Genomic DNA, 20,859 nt, shown 5'->3' with positions numbered 1-20,859 from the left:
ACAGTGACCACGTTCTTAGGTAACTGCTGCTTCAAATATGTGCATGAAAATTGATGTAATTTCACAAAATATTTTTATCTGTGCACTGCGGAGGTATAAAAGATTAAAGCGGTTTTTACACGAGAATAAATACCAATAATGAAACTATTAGCGGCCTTTACACTAGAATTATTTTTGTCATTTTTAATGATGACTAAGTAATGATATTTAAAATTTGCATAGAAGTCTCGTCATTACTGCACCATACACGCTCATTAAAATGATATTATTTTTTAGTAATGAGTCTTTTAATGATCGTGTAAGGTCCGCTATTAATGTCATTTTCAATATTTGATATATTACGTTCATTCTAGTCACTTCCGCTTGTGAGGAATTCTAGAAATGCACGCCTGGCTGCATTCTGGTTGCTGCCAAAATTTCCGTCATTCTTCCGCCGGACTTGTTTGGCTTAAGGCAGACCCTGTCAGCTTGGAACGAAATCAATCTTCAGTTCAGCAACGTCATCGCACGGCATCACATTCAACATATCATCACAGACTAACAGACATGACAGTATGAGTAAATTCATATAAAAATAATTTTTCGTGATGCACTAGTTCCACCTATATTGCACTGCGCGAACTATTTACTATCTGTACACCCCTTGTGTTATGTGCAAGTTTTTTTACTAGTTGGTTTTCCCTCGTTTGTCAACATCGATCAGCTGCTTGCAGGGATGCCTGATTTCATCAAAATATTAGAAAATGAATCGTCACAATAAATTACGTTGATAATATATTCAACTTTTTCGCGATGTTGGAAGGTAACCATTTATTTGACTCAACGTTGTTCATCTAGACTATTTTTTATTGTGTTGGTAGTTTTCACCCGAAATTAAGTGGCGGCAGACCAGAATCAAGTAAATGTTGTAACAAAACGGGTTCGATTTTGTATTGCGTTGGAGGATAGGCAGAAGTAGGCACAATTATGTATATAGTTTTGGCAATATGTATTAAATCTGTATCCTGCATGAAATTCGCATGGACGTACACAAACCAATACATTACAGGTAATTCTGTATAAATGGCAACTCTGTTGGTAAATGAAAAAAATAAACACAGTCTAGATGACAGACAGGATGTTTTTGATAGGGTAACGTGGCGCCATCATGACACATGTGAGTACTGTCCCAAATAAAGGAATATTCGAAATGACCGTTAAAATGATTGAAGAATCTAATTTGAGTGTCCTGTCTGTTAGTCTGTGATATCATGTCAATTGTTTGGGTGCGCAGTGCTGCTTTTTTTTCGCGCACGAATTTGACATTTCTCTCCCCTGCTTCTATGTACGAGATTCGATGCGGACTCGCCGGAGGGCACCATGTTCGCAAAAAAGGATGTTGCCAATGATTTGTTCGGAAAATGTGAGAGCTGGATATCTTGTTAATATGATGTCTTTGCTTAAGGACAATTTAGGGACTATTCACACTTTTCCGTTCCGGTTTAGTTTCGTGACGGCTCAGTGAAAGTGCGCCGTCAGTGTTCTTTCTTTTTTTGCCGGAACGCTTCCGTTCGGGCACAGCAAAGGCAATGACAGACCGACTTCAATATCGGTGACTACGAATTTGAGTTTACCGGACGGACGCTACACGTTCAAAAGTAAGGATTTATGTGTGACAATAAAAGAATGGTCAATCTAAAAAATTTGAAAATTCCGCATTGTAAGGATTGTTGAACGAAGACAACCCTCAAACTGAAAAACAAATAGAGCGGAAAGGCGAAACGTTAACCACCAATCCTATTCTGAACATCTACTCGTCATGGGGAACATTTAGAAGGTCAGGAAACGGGTTACTCATGAGTTGAATGGCAGACTGCGAAAAATGTTAAGTGAAATTTTCTTTCTCGGCATGAAACAAAGGATTTCATGCTCTGCATCGTAATTAAAGACGAGGAATTAAGAATCCCAAAAGCAAAAAATCACCTGGTCGACATCGACTGCAAAACCCAAAAGCTTCGGAAAGAAAACGATGGTAGGCTATCATCATCTGTCCTTCGGTTTTGGCAACATTAGCCGAGAAGGTTTTCCACATCCCCCTGCTATGGAAGCTGGTTCCTGAAACCGACGCATTTTGTTTTGGTGGCGTTGTTGTCAACAATATGTTGAGCTACGTTCATACCATACAATCAAACCACACTGGTGTCAAAAGTTAATTTCTTCAAACCCAATATGAATATAACTCTTGTCTAGTATTCTCTGCAAAACAAGTAATTTGACCTCTTTTAAAATAAGAAAAATAAGTGGTTTGTTATAGTTTGATTATATTCTATCGAAATCATTTCCTTATGTTGGTGCAACCGCATGAAGAAAGATGTGAACACTGCTTAAACACAGCATTTGACAGCGAACTAGAACCAAAAGAACCAAAAATTTCGGCTTCAAGCCAATTGTATGCAGATGACAATCGCACCACCGGGGTGGTTTTTAAAATTCAAAACAGCTGAGTTTTGGAAATGAAAAAAAAACGTGTTTGGACTCAAACTTCATTTTTGCTACCTTACAATAGCCGCTTTCAACGATTCAAACATTATTACTATCTCTTATTTAGTCCCGGCTCTAACATAATTGTTGTCGTTCACCGGGGTGACACAAGTATTCATACAGTCGCGTCCGATTTGTGTGTCCCCAAATGTCTGGTAAATGATTTTTGTTGGTAATAGGCCTTTCCACAGATTTCGCATTTGTAGGATTTCTCACCAGAGTGAGTGCGTTTGTGTTCTTTCAATACGAAAGCCTTACTGAATCCTTTGCCACACACATCGCACGAGTGCGGATAGACACCCGTGTGAGTGGGCATATGTGCCGTTAGCTCTGCCTTAACGGCGTAAGTTTTATCGCACGATGTGCACTTGTACGGTCGCTCACCTGTATGAGATAACATGTGTGCTTTCAGTCTCGATTTGATGTAAAACGCTTTGTCACACAAGGTGCACTTGTGCTGTCGCTCTTGCTTGCTTTTATGAATGAACATGTGAGCCGCCAGATTAAATTTGAAGGCAAAATCTTTACCGCACACCGTACATTTGTGTTCCCGCTTCCCGCTGTGCATTATCAGGTGATTGTTCAATGTAGATATTTGTCCGAAATCTTTATCGCATATGTTACACTTGTAGAGTCGTTCGCCGGTGTGCTTCAGTCGGTGTTGCCAAATGTCGCTCTTCCGAACGAATGTTTTATCGCATATATCGCAGCTGAAAGGTTTTTCGCCCCGATGTGCTCGCAGATGGCTTTCAAGAATGAACTTATTCGTGAATCGTTTACCGCAAATCTCACACTCGTGCGGTCGCTTGTCGATGTCGACTGGTTCCTTGTTGTTTGGTGTGTGGTCCAATAGTTTTTCCTTCCTGAAACATTTATTAGGTTATGAATAAGATATCAAAGGTCTCCATCATCCAAACATTCAGATAGCTCACCTTCGAACATTTTCCCCGGTATGGATGCGCTTGTGTCTCCTTAAAGTAGAAGCAGCATTAAATCCTTTGCCACAAACATCACACTTGCATCGGAATTCAGTTGAATGAATAAACTTGTGCTCCATCAGACTAGATTGACGAGTAAAATCTTTACCGCACACAGTGCATTTGTAAGGCCGTTCTCCGGTATGGCTGTACCGATGGTGCAACAGGGAGTCACTTTTGGAGTATGATTTACCACAGACGTCGCAATTGTAGGACCGTTTGCCACGTTGGTGTGCACGGACATGTCCGACAAGATGACTCTTCATAACAAACCGTCTGCCGCAAAGTTCACATTCGTGAGGTCGCTTGGGATCGATGTTTGGTGAAGATTTCGTGTCGAAAGTACCCGGGTTTTCATTATCCTTCTTCACAGGGCAAGTTGCAAGGTTGTCATTTCTGAGAATAATGGATGTTATTATCGGACAAGCAAATATAAATAATGACCTTACGTTTGTAGCAACACTTGGTCGTCGAAGGAACGGCTGTGTCTGTCTTCTGAGCTTTGATTCTGAGTTGAATCAAAACTGTTTGATTCGTTTTCAGTTTCACTAAAAGCGTCTTGTAGGCATTCTAATTTTATTTCAATTATAGAGGACAAGTGCTCTGTTGGATCAATACTCCCTTCCGCAAATTCCGAATGTTCTATAGCACTGAACATTTCGAGATCAATTTGAACAAAAATTCATGAATACTACATCGATTCGAACCATTTGTTTAGCTTTGCTTAGATTGAATGACAACCCAAACAAACAAAAACGTCAGTTGATTTTCTCAAAAGGCCCTATCGATGAAAGTGTACGCTCTCGTAAAAATAAGCATTCCAGAATAATTTTTACTTTCGAAATTTTTTTTATGGATATGGAAATGGCCCTATTGTCGTGGGACTATCGAAATTACCGACAATATCGGCAATTTTTTGTTCATTTATTGCTTGCCATATTATCTGGTTATTAATCTAGTATTTGTGCTTCACATAAATGCTTTTGATTTAAACACAGACTAACAGACAGGACACTCAAATTAGATTCTTCAATTATTTTAACGGTTATTTCGAATATTCCTTTATTTGGGACAGTACTCACATGTGTCATGATGGCGCGACGTTACCCTATCAAAAACATCCTGTCTGTCATCTAGACCGTGTTTATTTTTTTTCATTTACCAACCGAGTTGCCATTCATACAGAATTACCTGTAATGTATTGATTTGTATACGTCCATGCGAATTTCATGCAGGATACAGATTCAATACATATTGCCAAAACTATATACATAATTGTGCCTACTTCTCATCCTCCAACGCAATACAAAATCGAACCCGTTTTGTTACAATATTTACTTGCTTCTGGTCTGCCGCCACTTAATTTCGGGTGAAAATTACCAACACAATAAAAAATAATCTAGATGAGCAACGTTGAGAAAAATAAATGGTTACCTTCCAACATCGCAAAAAAAGTTAAATATATTATCAACGTAATCCAAAATTTTATTGTGATGATTCATTTTCAAATATTATGATGAAATCAGGCATCCCTCCAAGCAGCTGATCGGTGTTGACAAACGAGGGAAACCTACTAGTAAAAAAACTTTCACATAACACAAGGGGTGTACCGATGGTAAATATTTCGCGCAGTACAATATAGGTGGAACTAGTGCATCACGAAAAATTATTTTTATAAGAATTTACTCATACTGTCATGTCTGTTAGTCTGTGATTTGAAGTGTTGCAACCGTTCGACCTTTCATTTTATGTAGTTTTTGCCTTTCTCACATAGAAAGGCTATGTGAAAAGCGACTTCTGAACCAAGGCCCGGAAGGCCGAGTTTCATATACCATTCGACTCAGTTCGTCGAGTACGCAAAATGCCTGTGTGTGTATGTAAAGTTTATTTCACTAACTAGTCCGATTTTCGCAAACTCAGATTCAAATGAAAGATCTTGTGATCCCATACAAAATTCAGTAATATTATTTGGATCTGCCTTCTGATTCCGGAGTTATAGATCAAAATGTTCACCAAATTGTGAAAATAAGTGCACCATCTTTTCTCGGAGATGGCTGAACCGATTTTCACAAACTTAGATTAAAATGGAAGTTCTTATGATTCCATAAAAAAATTCCTGAATTTTATTTGGGGCTGGCTCCCGGTTGCAAAGTTATGGGGTAGGTAGTGCAAAAAAATGGAGATATGTGTTCAAGCTTTTCTCAGAGATGGCGTGATCAATTTTTACAAGCTTAGATTCGATTGTATTGTATTTTACAAAACTTCTGAATCTCATCTGTATACGACTGCCGGTTCCGTAATTATATGGTAAAGTGTATTAAAAATTTTATACCAAAGATAAACTTAAGATTACGATCGAAAAATATCGGGTCAGTAATCGATCATTTTTCTCTTTCGTCTGGTGTTATATTTAATACTCTATCTTTCATAGCTCGCTTGCAATTTCTCTCGAAAGTGGAAGTTGACAGGTGGCTTATTAGCCGTTCTCAAAAAAAAAAAAACGCGTGAAATCAAGTTCACTTCATTTGTTTTAGAAAGTTTAGCGCATCAATATAAAGTGCGTCGTCATATGACATGTGCGAGTGTCATCACATAACACATGGATCAATAAGTCCCGAGACTAAAGCAGAGATGGCGCTCGTAATAAACCAGTAACCACGTCTTTCTAGAGTACTGACTGAGATGACACAGATATCATATGGAAGTGTATTTACTTCATAAAAAATTGAGCATGAAAAAGGTTTTTTCCAAGTGGGTGCCGCGATTGCTTTCGATGGAACAAAAACAGCAACGAGTCGATGATTCAGAAAGCAGTTTAAATTGAACGAATTGGGCTTTGATCTGCTTCCCCACCCCCCATACTCGCCAGATTTAGCCCCCAGTGATTACTGGCTCTTTGCTGATCTTAAAAAAAATGCTCCAGGGATAAAGATTTGGCTCAAATGAGGAGGTCATCGCTGAAACTGAAGCTTATTTTGAAGCGAAAGATAAATTTTTTATAAACATGGTTTTGAAAAATTGGAAAAACGTTGGAACCATTGAATCACCCTAAAAGGTGATTATGGTGATGAATAAAAAAAAATTTTGCAAAAAAAATGTTGTTTCCATTGTTAGTCTCGGGACTTATCGATCCATGTGTTAGGAATCTTAATTGTGGAAATGTTGATATCGAATGCTTCGAGCATAAGATTAAAGCGTATAACTTTATAATTTAGATCAATGTCACAACATGTCACTGACATGATGTCAGTTTGAAATGTCGCGGTCTTGATATTTATATGTTTTCTCAATAATGTTCATATTCTCTGACGACTGCGGCAATATTAAGTGTCAAACATATAAATAAAAAGTTTTGAACAAAATGGCAGCAATAATATTGGTGCAACTAATTTTAATTGTTTTAATCTGACTGAACGACATATTTTAGAGATCGTGAACAGTAAGTATATTCATAGAAATTCCCAAAAACCCGTATTAGCAAGTGACTGTTTCGTTTTGATTACCTTTTTCAAATAATTACTGAACATTTCTCACGTCACTTGGAAGTGAACTTACTTGTAATTGCAGCCTTTGTTAATTTTATTAGGTGCTGTTTTTATATGTTTTCAGGGAATGGAATTGTGGATCGTCGAACAATATCATTGAGTTCATACACGGCAAGAATTTTTTGTCGATCGGCGAAAACAAATTGTAAATTTAATTAATCTGGAATTAAAACGTATTTTGCTGACTATTAAATTGAATGTGTTTAGCAAATTGATTATCAAGTGTTATTCATTTTAAATATATCTACTGTTTCATTGATGAAATTTAAGTATAATATAATTAGACTTTACCATGATTCCATTTACATAAGATTGAAGTGATTAACATTTGCAATTTAAGTGTCGAGCCATGTCCCGGGTTGGCGGTTTAATGCATAGGGTCTAACAAACCAGTTGTCGTATGTTCGAGCCCCGACCTGGAAGGATTCGTAGTGTCAGTAGGATCGTAGCACCAGCCACGCAATGGTTCTGTACACTCTGAATCGGCTGCGAAGTCTGTTGAAACAGAAGGTCAAACTCTGCTAGAGGAATGTAATACCAAGGCTTTGCTTTGCCATAGGGTAGCAGCGGTATTTTGGTAAATTTTGTAAAAATATCGACCAAATGTTACTACTAGTTCTTTTGAATTGTTCGCGAACAAAGTGCCCATTTCTAGTTCGAGTACAGCCAGCCCCTAGATTCACACGTTATACGGGGACTGTGTATTGCGGAATAGGTGTTTTGTTTTATAGATAGTCATCTGATTCTAAAGGTACAGTTTAGATGTTCTACAAATCAGCGAAGACATAGATCTGATGAGAATGCTCAATTTCCCACCTCGTGAAATATTTAGTAAAAGTTTTTATTTGTAGTTAATATTGTGATAATAACAAAGATAAATTCAAGATAGAGCGGTCTGCGATTTCTCAACCATTTGAATAGGACTCCTCGACCCCCAAAGATCAAGGATGCCAGGTCAGTTTCAATTCAACCCACCATTATTTGGCGATTTTTTCGTATGATTCCTGTCTCATATTTCGATGTTTATCGTTGGTGGGAACTTTTGATAAGGTTATTACATTTTTGGTCATGAAGGTAACATTAAAAATCATGAAAAACCATCAATTTTAAACAAGTAAAGATTTTTAAGCGCTGTCGTAATTTTTACTTGTTTAGTATTAATAATTTAAGTATACAAAAATCAAGTGAATTGAACAAAAATTGAGATCGAACATTTATAGGGAGAAATTTGAATTCGTAAATTTTTACACCTTGTAGTTTTATAAAAAACATTGGTGCAAACAACAATGTTCTGTAAACAGCAAAAACTTTATTTCTGCTTAGCGGTTTATGTTGAACTGCTAGGTGGAATAACAGTTCAACATAAGCTGTTATGCGCTGATGGATCATAGACGAAACGTAAACATATTCATTATAGAATTATTAAAAAGCAACTGTCAGGAGAAATTTATCTTTATTGTGCCAGTAGACGGAGATAATAATAGTTTGTTTGAACTTATCGAAACATCTGCTTTGCAGCAGTAAAACGTATTTATGTCACTTTTTCAATCTTCGAAAGTATATCGAAATCAAAGCAACCAGCTCCGTCAGTATTCGGTAAATAATTATCGTATTGAGGCCATGAAACAGAGAAATCCTTTCGAGATGATAGAAGATGAGTCCGATTTCGGTTGCCGACATCCGAACCCTTAGCGGCAGTTTTAAAATGTTGATCAATCGGGTCGTACAGTGAATGTTGATCCGTTTCAGCTTGCCACACGCCGTTCGATTTTCAATGATGGCATCCCGTAGGAAGAGTATCGTCAGACCGTCGGTTACCGTACTAAATAGCTTCAGAAATTGACTGCTCAGCTGCTTCCCGTCAGACATTCTGATGTGGATAAACTAACGCCTTATCTCGGGTCTACCTGCAAGCAATGCTACAGTTCGTGGGTGGAATCGAAGTGGACGACAAGAAGAACTCGTGATCGCTTTGGGTAACAGTGTTTGGTGATTAGATAAAAAAAAAAAGATATACGTATCGGTGCTGATGTATTGAGAATTTATTGAAAATTTGTATTTAAAAACGACACCGAACTTCACCGAACAGTCGGTCTCAAAGTTAATGGTACACGTTTCGGTTTCTTTAGTAATCTTTTTCTACTTAGGGGATTAAAAGGAATTCTTTGACCTAGTTTAATAATAACTTACTTATATCGAAAATAATGGGTCGTATGGGTTGTCACATGTTCGAGTCCCGACCTAGTAGAATTCTTAGTGTCAGTAGGATCCATAGTACTAGCCATTCTGTACGCTAATAAATCGAATAAAATCTTGTAAATTTTACCTCAAAACTATTTTAATTTGTACGTTATATTAGTTGATGGATTCCAGGAATACCGAATACTGTACACGCTTAAAAATAGTTACTCAAAAATGAGTAAGATCTCACTCATCTACAGAAAAAGTGGAACAACTCTAATTTAGAGTAACTCCGAAGTTACTCAAATTTGAGTTCTTCCACTGGAAACGATATTTGGGTAAAATCTACTCATTTACTGAGTAATACTTTATTTGTACATGTACCAAAAATAGAGTAACTATCACTCAAATTTTGAGTGAAGTTTTATTTCCCATATAGCAAATTTGCAAAAAAATGCTCCTCTTCTGAGTGTATATTAAAATATTAAGTTGAGTGTATATTAAAATATTAAGTAATTGAACTCAATACTATATCAAGTGGTGGTCGCTTGGAGTAGTGTGTCAATCGCAAATTAACATACATGTCAGTTATGCTCAGGTACCAATCATACACTTATTCCTCATAAATGACATTTGAGCATATTCGGTTCCATTCTAAAGCACAACACGGAGTTTATCATTCCGGTTTTTGCAGACACAACACCGTTTGTGTTGAGCGACTCACCCTCGAAATACGCGATCTCACTAACAAAAAATACAACCTGTTGCTACAAATGGTTATTACAACTTTTAGACTGATCTTGCGAATAGTAACAAAAAAACGAGTTCTTGCGTTAAACTCAAATTTAGAGTAGGAGTTACTCAATATCATTGATGATAACTACTCAATTTTTGACGTTTCCATGTATCATTTGAAAATGAGTAACTAGTACTCAAACTCTGAGTAACTTTTTCTAAGCGTGTAGTCAAATACTCCAAATAGGAATTGAAATCGTTTTTGCAGAGATTATTGAACCGATGTTCATTAACTTAGATTCAAACGAGAAGCCTCATGGTGCAATGTCTACTGAATTTTATCTGCATCCGGTCTCCGGTTACGCCATCAGAGTTTAAGACAAATGATTTTTTTGTTTGAAGGGTGACGTTTATGCGCAGGTTTTAGGCTATAGTGCATAAGGAAAATTCTTCGGGAAAGTAGAGAAAAACTAGAAAATTGGTTCATTTGGAATTGGAAATTTTTCGCTCAATGCATGCTAGATCTCCGATGATTGTTTGGCGTGTATGGAGTTGTGAAATTCTAGCTGACTGTAGAGCAAAATATGAATACTAGATTATTAATAAAATCGTTTGGCGCCAACCGAGCTGATTTGTGCAAAAATTTCACTGAGCTACTTGATTCACGTGTTTCTTTGTTTCGAATTACATGTTTAAAAGTAAGGGCGCCAAATGAACAGCATACAGGTTTTCATTTTCCGATATATAAATTTGGATTCAATGCCGTGAAGTCAAATTACAGAACGACTATAACAAAAGATGTTTTTTTTTATGATTCGTTCTTCCTAAAACTCCAGGGATGAGAATCCTCTCTTCCCGATAGATATAACTATTGCTGTCATAATGCGCTGAAATTTCATTCAGAGACAACAGGATTAAGGTGTGCTGCCACTTTTAATTAACACCGTTAACTCAAACACTAAAACTGTTCGGCTCTCTACTTTTTGGAACGATTCCATTCGAATGTTTCCTGTTTTTTTTTTGGCTTAATTTTTTCATAAGCATTTCCCGTGCTATACCATTGAAGGATTTTTTGGACGGGATTTTGTGTAAATTTTTCTCAAAACGACCTCCAAATTTCGTCAATTGCTTCAAATTGCAAGTTCGGTTATTTATTTGAGTCCAAACTTCTTCATTTGCCCCTAACGCGATTCGAATTATATCAATCCTGAGTATTCCGAAATTTCAAATTATATGCATTTAAGTAACTATGAACAGTTTCGTCCAATGTACTCGAATCATCCCGTTTGCCTCCTGTTATTAAATTACATCGATGGAACCGAGAATTGGGAACTCATCGACATATTTTACCTATTCGAACGATTCACTCTCTTGCTCATAAACTGTCAAACTGATTTTGGTTGTATTTTGCTTAGGAAATCACCAACAATTGTCAGTTGATTCATTTTTACGGAACATGAAGGATGATACTTCTCACTGTGCAAGAAACATACTATTCTACTTAACTCATATAGAACAATCAAGAGGAACAAGTACATAAGGTAATTTCAGGAAAAATAAAGAAGATACAGGAAAAAGTGCAGAAAGTACAAAACCAAGTACAGAAATGAGAGAAACAAGTACAAGAAGTACTGGCACAAGTGCAGAGAGTGCAGAAAAGGGTACAGAATGTGCAGATGGTACAGATATATCAGGAATCAGAACAAATTGGCTCAAATGGCACGTTCCCCTTGATATTTGGAGATTTGTGCCTTGCCATCAATTTGTTTTTAGCATCATTTTCCCGATATATAAGAGGGAAGGATTGAAAGGAAATGGTAAGGGTTGGACTAGGAGGATGGGAAAAAATGACGACACAAAAACACATAAAAGCAGAAGTAAATTCTGCACCCCTAAGGGATGCCGAACAATCTGCTGGGGATCACATCTGGTGGAAGCAGAAGTAAATTCTGAACCTCTAAGAGGTCCCGAACAGTCTGCTATTAATAAAACCTCCAACCCCCGAGAGGATTTAGAGATCTTACAAAAGCGACACCATTCTGCACTCCCGGAAGAATGCAGAACGATTCGCAGTATGTACGAGCAGAAGTAAATTCGGTACCCCCTAAAGGATGCCAAACAATCTGCTAAACCCTATTTAAGGTGAATACAGAACGGATTCATTCACTCCATGAAGAACGATGAATCCTTCTGACTATAGCTCCTTACCACATTAGGTGAGAAACGAGAGAATATCCTTCAATTTTAGCTCCGCATACACAGACTCAACCATGTATGGAGAACCAAAAACCCGGATACGAAGCTGCGTCAATGCGGGGCAGTTACATATCAGATGATATGAAGTACCATAATCGCATTCACACAAATCACACGAATAATACTCAGCACGTTGAATAGTAGCCATGTGATAATTGAGTTTGCAATGTCCAGTCAGAGCTCTGACCAGAATACTGCAATGATGCTTGGAGAAATGCAGTAGACACTTTGACATTTTCAGATTTAAATCTGGTAGAAATGCTTTTGTCTGAGCGCAAGTTTGCAAGCTGTGCCAGTAGCTGGCATGTTTGGATGCAGCCCAAGAACGAATCTTGTGCTTTATCCAACTAGTTGAAAGTGGTAAAGCTGGTTCAGGACCAACGAAATCATTCGTTGCACCAGCTCTAGCCAACTCATCAGCCCATTCATTTCCAGTAATACCAGAATGGCCGGGTACCCATAAGAAGTAAACAGCATTTGAAATGCTGAGGTCCTCGATTTGAGTTCGACATGCGATCACTAGATTAGACCGTGAGTCATTCGAACTGAGTGCTTTTAAGGCTGCCTGACTGTCGGAACAAAAATAAATACGTTTACCACAGATCCTCTGCTGAAGTGCCGATTGTACTCCACACAGAATCGCGTAGATTTCTGCTTGGAACACAGTACAGTATCTACCAAGTGAATGAGACTGCTCCAGCCTCATTTCACGACAGTAGACACCAGCACCAGCACGACCATTCAACAGAGAACCGTCCGTATAACAAACTATGTGTTCATCAAGTTGTCGTTCCAGACAACCGGACAACCATTCCTCACGAAGAGGATAGCTCACATTGACAGGCCCGTGCGCAGGGGGGGGTTTTGGGGGTTTTAACCCCCCCCCCCCCCCATGAAGAATTTTTTTAAAATTAAGTTTCATGAACAATGGAGTACTTATTATATTAAAGTGCAAATAACTTGACAATTCATATTTTTTATCATTTTTTTATCAATTTATAAACTGACATAATTTGAAACCCCTCCCCCCCGCGCACGATCCTGTTAGAATTCGTTTTACATTTTTGGACACCCCCCTCTCCCCTTGAAACCCCCCCCATGGATGATTCCTGCGCACGGGCCTGTTTGGAGATGATTTAGCTTTGACTGAACTGTCGCGACTTCTCCTTTCTGCCACCATACAAGACATCCATATGCTAAAATTAGTCTAACAATAGTTGTGTAGATCCAATGAATATATCTGGGTTTAAATCCCCATGATTTTCCAAAAGCTCGTCTGCATTGGCCGAAAGCCATGCAAGCTCTTTTAATCCTGAAATCAATGTGAGCAGACCAATTCAGTTTTGAGTCAAGCATAACCCCGACGTATTTAACTTGATCGACCACAGTGACCTCTGAACCGAAGAACTGTAACGGACGAGCTCCTGTGATTATCCTACGATGAGTGAAAAGCACCATTGATGTTTTGCCCGGATTTACAGATAATCCAACCTGACAACACCATTGCTCAACAGATCGCAGGGCTTGCTGCATTAAATCAAAGAGAGTGATAATGCTTATACCGGTCATCAATATATGATAATCGTCGGCAAAACCATAAGTCGGAAATCCAAGGTTATTAAGTTTCCTCAACAAACCATCAGCGACTAGGTTCCATAAAAGTGGGGATAGTACACCACCTTGAGGACACCCACAGACACTCAGTTTTCTAATCTCTGCTTGCCGAAGCGATGAACAAAGAAGTCGATTGCTAAGCATTGCGTGTATCCAATTTGTGATACTTGAAGGTATGCCATGACCACGGGCTGCTTCCAGAATTGAATTGAAAGACACGTTATCAAAGGCACCTTCAATATCTAGGAAAACTCCCAAGCAAGATTGCTTTTGTGAGAAAGCTTTTTCAATGTTGTACACAACATCATGTAACAGGGTTGTAGTGGACTTTCCACGCTGGTAAGCATGTTGCATTCCATGTAGCGGATGCAGGCCCAAACTAACATTTCTGATATAGTGATCGACTATGCGTTCCACTGTTTTAAGAAGAAATGAGCTAAGACTGATAGGCCTGAAACTCTTCGCTTCCTCATAAGTGTCGCGACCGCCTTTGGGAATAAATTTGACAATTATTTCCTGCCAGGCTCTTGGAATATATCCAGTCGCAAGACTAAAAGTAAGTATTTTCTTCAAAACATGTTTGAAATGTTCATACCCTTTCTGCAGTAACACTGGGAAAACTCCATCCTTTCCAGGAGACTTGTACGGAGCAAAACTCTCAACTGCCCATTTGACCGATTCAATCGTCACAACGCTTCGAGCAAGGGCCCAAGAATCGTAACTACCTGAAAAAGTCTCGGGAAGAGCTGTCGGTGATGGATCCATACAACCTGGAAAGTGAGTGTTAAAAAGATAGTGAAGTACATCACCTTCATCAGACAAGTGTTCACCATCTGAAGTTCTTAAGAAACTGACATTAAAGTCCTTAGACTTCGAAAGTAACTTATTTAATCTGCTAGCCTCGTTGAGACTAGAGACATTTGTGCAGAGGCTTTTCCAACCACTTCGCTCAGACGATCGAAGAGCATTTTTGTAAGCCCTTCGAGCCGACACGAATGCCTCCGACCCATCTCTGCGTCGGTGGTTCCAAGCTCTTCTGCATAGTTTCCTTAGTCTAGCAAGTTCAGCATTCCACCAAGGAGTTCCTCTAGTAGCTCGCACAATCCGAAGTGGACAAGCCTCTTCATATGCTGCAACTATGAGTGAGTTTGTCTCGTCGACAACATTTTCCAAATCAATTGGGGTTTCAATTGTTGGTTGGTACCCGTAAAATCTAGTCGCCAAGCCCTCTTCATAGAGGTCCCAGTTTGTAGATTTGGGATTACGATATGTGATAATATCAAATTTAACGTTTGAATGATCAAAGAATATGTACTTATGATCAGACAACGAAGGTTCGAGCTCATCGGAGACGAGCCAATTTACCAACTCATGCGCAATTCTATCAGAGCAGAGAGTTACGTCCAAAACCTCCTCTCTTCCAGATCTCGCAAAAGTTGGACGGTTTCCTGCATTGACTATGTGCAGGTTTGTACTGCTCACAAATTCCATCATATCAGAGCCTCTCGAATTTATATCTGTGCTGCCCCATATGATATGGTGAGCATTTATGTCACTGCCGATTACAAGCGGTAAATCACTCTTGCAGCAGTATGATACAACCTTTTTGAAGTCATCGCTTGGCGAAGGTTGGTTATGCGGTAAATATGCCGAACAATAGACATATTTCCTGTCTATGCCATCAACAGTCATACCAACTGTGACAGCACAAATATCCCGAGTTGTGAGCTCCGATATGCGAGAAACATCGAGAGCACTATTTGCAAGTATGCATGCTCGAGGCATTTCACGTGGATTAGTCATACCGCTCTTGTTGAAGGCAACAAAGACTGGGTTTAACAATTTTCCAACGTAGAAGTTTCCCTTTTGGAAATATGGTTCTTGAACCAAAGCTATAGAAGCTTTACCTTCTTGCAGAAGTCTGGATAGATTCATAGTTGCTGTACGTTTATGCTGAAGATTGATTTGTGCCACTCTAACCATTATCAATCAGAGTAACGAACATTCCACCTTCAGCACTTATCGTACAACAACTACAAGAAACCAAATATATTGGCTTATAATCGTCTATAGCGAACCATGTAAGGATTTTTTTAAATGTTTTAATCATTTAAATCCCACGAGTTGCGAAGAAAGAAGTCGTCCACTGTGCCAGAGCTTCGCTTAACACAGTAAGGGAAAATCCCAAGATATTCCGTTCACGACTGCATTGTTTAACCTCCTGCAGCCATTCAGCCATCGGCACGGAAATACACCTTGACTTAGGAGTTCCTATTTTTGTGGCCTTTTACGACATGGAACAGGAAACCAGTGGATCAATTCTTGGTAAAAAATAATTCCGCCGGATGCCACACGGCTTACCTGTTTGGTGGACTTATACCACCGGTACAGGTGGACCGTAGCGTTATTCTTAGCCAGTTGGGAAACCGCTACCGACACTACACGGCTATCTAGGCTGCTCAGAGAGGGAAGTTGACATTGATGGACATTGATGACATACTATTCTACTTAACTCATATAGAACAATCAAGAGGAACAAGTACATAAGGTAATTTCAGGAAAAATAAAGAAGATACAGGAAAAAGTGCAGAAAGTACAAAACCAAGTACAGAAATGAGAGAAACAAGTACAAGAAGTACTGGCACAAGTGCAGAGAGTGCAGAAAAGGGTACAGAATGTGCAGATGGTACAGATATAAGTACAAAAGTTACAAGACCAACTACAGAAAATACTGGAGCAGGTACAAAAAGTTCAGGAACTAATTTTGAAACAAACACAGAAAGTACAGGAACAAACACACAAGTTACAGAAACAAGCACACAAAGTACAAGGTAAAGTGCAGAAAATCGAGGAACAAGCACAGAAAAAAAATTTAAAGTTCAAAAGGTATCGTAAATGTTGTCGAGGCAGCAATTTTGAATGGCAAATTAGAAGAAGAAAAAGTTTTCATTCCTCGCATTCCAATGATGCCCACTGATATGTCATTTTAATTTGAGCGTCATTTTCTCGTCCGTTTCACTTTTCTGTTACCGTCAATAACCGTTAAGAGTCTGTAGCGTGAATTTAGTTTTTTTTCTGATTGTAAATTGTGCGCTGCCAGTTCGCGTTTCGGGAAACCATCGGTTTTTATATATTTTTTCCTGTTTTCCGCGATATAAAAAGGTTGGGTCCACAATCATAGAGTATTATAATGATATTTTTCTTCAATAATCATTAAAATTGATAAGCAGTTTTGATTGTCTACATCCAATCAAAAATTATTGCACTACGAAGTGTGCAGGGGTCCGCTAGTATATAATATATAACAAGGTATCGTTACCCCAATCTACACAATACTAGGTATTAAATTGCCCCAATTATGCGCAGTAAAATTCCATGATGATGATAGAACCGAGAACATACATACAGGTAGAGATTTCAAAGTCTTTAAGAATTTTAACGGTTGCTTGGCAAAGTGTGCGCCAAGTAGCAGTTCGTCTATTGTTCAATCCACGTGGAAATGTGTTGGCTAAACGTCCAATGAACCGTTGAACCTTTGGTCCGATGAATGTCCAATAAATCGTCCAAAGGAAGGTCGATTTTGTTCAACAAATTTAGCATACAGAAGTCTATTGTTGAGCCATTTTCAATATGAGAAATTGGATCCCCATTTGAATAGTTTCACTGGAGAATTTTGGATGTTTCTGTTTTTTTAACAATACATTCCTGTAGAATACTTCTACTTTACGTAGAATAACAATTCATTCTCTTTCCGTATGAAGAAAACATAAAATTTTCGCACTTCTTTTTTAGGAAAACAACAACAACAAACCGTTCGAACAAAGTGAACGGAAGTTTCGTTTAGTATGTCGTCCAACAAACGCTCAACGCTCTACGCCCAACAAGATCTAAACGCTTTCTCCGTGGGTCGTCTCGTGATAAATTGAGCAAATGCCCACTTGTACGCGGCCGGCAGATTTCCCCCAGACGGCTGGCTATGTCTGCCTGCCATGTCTGCCTGCCAGAAATCCGGCAAAAGTCTGGCAACAATGCAACAACCGTTTCCGGTAGAGAATTTCGCCTAGCGGTTATTAACGGTTCTTTTCTGTCGGATTCTTGCCATACAAGATTGGCAGAACCGTTTTGAATCCGTTCTACATTTTAAGCGTCTTGGTTTTATTTTTTAAATGAAAGATACATATGAAAGGCAATAAGTTATTGCCCTCCATATATATATATATATATATATATATATATATATATATATATATATATATATATATATATATATATATATATATATATATATATATATATATATATATATATATATATATATATATATATATATTAACTATGGAAAATGTTATTACCATTAACATTGCTTTCTCACTACCAAACATACCCATATTTCAATCTCCTTTACCTCGTCTCAAGATTCGTTTTTTGTACGTACATGCGGGATTGACGAATATCAAATGCAGTCGAATAAAAAAAAAGAAAAAAAGAGGAGGGAAATAAACAAGACACGTACGGCGAGATAATGACGCAATTTCACCTGGACAATTTTGACAGCAGCCGGAATGCAGCCAGCCTTCAGACGGTTGCCAGAATTCCTCACAAGCGAGTGAGAGCTCGTTTTTGTTTACTTTTTCTATTATAACGAAGCCATAATAAAAATGTCTTTAATGTTCCTCAATACCAGATGAAAGCTATGGTTTAAAAAAATTCGCTTTGAAATAAAAGTAGTATAAAAATTACCTTGCATATTAGTTTTGAAGAAATCATTTGATTCTTGAAAATAAACAAAAATATATGACTTTAACAGAAGAGCATTATTTCCTTGAAATTAGTTATTTCAACTAACGCTTTTGATTGTTGAAACCATATATTTTTGTTTGATTTTAGGAATGAAATGATTTCATTCAAACTAATTTACAAAGTAATTGTTGATACTACTTTTATTTGTTTTCAATTTCCTAATATACAATTATTTTAAATTTTGCAATTTTTCAAGACTTTTAGCCGTTTTGTCGCTAGACGATCGAATTATTTACATAGCATCATAATCAAGCCCTAGTTTTTTAATTTTTATAGTATCCAACGGTGTTCCATCAGTCAAAATATAGATTCTGCAAGAAATATTTTTGCAAAGAAAATGTGTTATACAATGTTATGCAATTTTCAAATATTCCCAATTATCAATACCTACGCTTCAATTATGGAAAATTCCCTAGGTAATAATAGAAGCAGATAAACGTTACTTATAAAACTTTATCCGCGGGAGATAAAAAAATGCCCTGGATTAAACTTTCGGGAAAAAATGCTCTTGTTTATTAGAAATAAAACTGTTACGGTTCATTTAAACAGTAAACTTAGTTCTATCAGTACACAAATAGGATCATAGATAAATTGAACCTGTTTATTTCTTGAAATAAAGATACAGCAGGATAGAGTCAACACGGATATTTCGATAACGTCAATTCAACTTTGGTTGACATGTAATAAATAGTTAGTTTATTTCAACAAAAAAAAAATCATTGGGAGCAAATAAATGTTTCGTTTGGTTAAACCAAAGTTTAGATTCAAACCAAGAAATAAACATTTTTTTATATTTAAGGGAGAAATTGGTTCAAAACAATCATATTCTAGCTTGAAATGAACATAAATCATAATAAAAATTCTACTAACTGTTTTGTTATTTCAAACAATCTCCATTTCTCTGCGTGAAATATTAGGGCTGTGAACCATTTCGCGGTTAATTTTAACCGACGACACGACCTGCCACTCGCTTTTAAAAACTGTATCACAAATTTAACTACCCCTCAGTAACTGCCAAAATGAAATCGCTTGAAAAATGCTTGTAACTGGCAACTCAGCCTGAAAAACTGTTGTTTTTGGAATAACAGCTACCGTTACCGTAGTAACATTTATTTACCTTAAACTTTTCATAGAAGTTGAAAGAGGAATTTAAATCTAAATGTTTTAAAAGCGATGGTTGTTTCGCTGCGGGGCAGACCTAACATTTGTAAGGAAAACCCATTCATTAGGGGATCGTACAGTTTATGTGAACCGGGCTCCGAAGTGATACTTATATCGACCACCTTATATTTTTCAAAGAAATCTGACATGGGTTTAGATTGGTATAAGAAACAAATTAGAGTTGACGTAGGCATGTATTAGGTAATATTCGTTTGATTTATCTTCGCTAGCGGAGTTGTGCATAATTTATTAGATCTACTGATACCATACCGAATTTCGCAATCGACGATAAAGAGGTATTCGAACATCAGACACTTTTCTATAAGAAAATATTAATCGAGTTATTATTAATGTTTGCCCTGAATTAGTTTCTGGGCGTGTTTAAACAAGTAAAAACTCCGATCTAATTCGTATCTAATCAAGCAAAACAGTCATATGAAAATGAAACCAATTTATCACTCAATTTTACGAAAAATCCATGGGACCAATTTTTTAAATTTATTTTTATTAGAGTAATTTAATCTTGATCCTTCGCGATAGGGACAAAAACTGATCTTTTCACTGCTAACAAATTGGCCAAAGGAGGTAATTTGGCCATTCTAATATATATTGGCCCAGTGCTCATATTTTTGGTTGTAATCAAAATAAAGTACATATTCATAGCTAATATGTTTATGAATAAGAAAAATCCTTAAAATTCTGAGACATGATGTACTTCATTTCGATTACGTCCAGAAATATGTACGCCAGACCAAAATATATTAAAGTGGCGAAAATAGCCAAAATTTCCAATGCGATTCAAACTACTTCTAAATTCTAAGCTCATCTAAAAACGATAGACCAATCATATTTGGTATTCTGAAACGATCTGACATAATAAAACGCCAAATTAATATTAAGACTTTTAAACCTTGTGTGGAACTGATCCAATACGTATTCTGTCTTGTTCAATTGCCCCCGCAGAGTAATCCAGCATCCAGATGTAGTTGAAACTTAGGACAATTTCACAAACAAAAACATTCACTAATATATATTGCAGAAGTTTGAAACCACTAGGGAAAATCGTTTTG

General features: G+C 37.5%; 2 protein-coding genes across 4 annotated transcripts in view; one reads left to right on the top strand and one right to left on the bottom strand.

The window, feature by feature from the left end:
* Positions 1 to 20,859, top strand: part of LOC131437877 (ionotropic receptor 75a-like) — a 36,889-nt gene that overhangs the window by 11,113 nt on the left and 4,917 nt on the right. The window lies entirely within an intron of this gene.
* Positions 9 to 4,211, bottom strand: LOC131437878 (zinc finger protein OZF-like). Its single transcript, XM_058607520.1, has 3 exons — positions 3,947 to 4,211; positions 3,453 to 3,893; positions 9 to 3,383 (listed from the first exon to the last, which is right to left on the bottom strand). Exons 1-3 carry the CDS (start codon positions 4,153 to 4,155, stop codon positions 2,636 to 2,638), a joined length of 1,398 nt encoding a protein of 465 aa, XP_058463503.1. The 5' UTR covers positions 4,156 to 4,211; the 3' UTR covers positions 9 to 2,635.

Source organism: Malaya genurostris, chromosome 3, assembly GCF_030247185.1.
Source record: "Malaya genurostris strain Urasoe2022 chromosome 3, Malgen_1.1, whole genome shotgun sequence".
Classification (NCBI taxonomy): domain Eukaryota; kingdom Metazoa; phylum Arthropoda; class Insecta; order Diptera; family Culicidae; genus Malaya; species Malaya genurostris.
Note: the sequence above shows the minus strand (reverse complement) of the source record. Positions and strands in the feature narration are given on the sequence as shown.

What these genes read in the sequence shown, in the direction of transcription:
- LOC131437878 (XM_058607520.1), bottom strand. Translation starts at nt 4,155, where the DNA reads ATGTTCAGTGCTATAGAACATTCGGAATTTGCGGAAGGGAGTATTGAT. An exon ending in GACCAAGTGTTGCTACAAAC is followed by an intron (nt 3,894 to 3,946) that starts GTAAGGTCATTA and finishes CATTATTCTCAG; the next exon opens with AAATGACAACCTTGCAACTT. An exon ending in ACCGGGGAAAATGTTCGAAG is followed by an intron (nt 3,384 to 3,452) that starts GTGAGCTATCTG and finishes TAAATGTTTCAG; the next exon opens with GAAGGAAAAACTATTGGACC.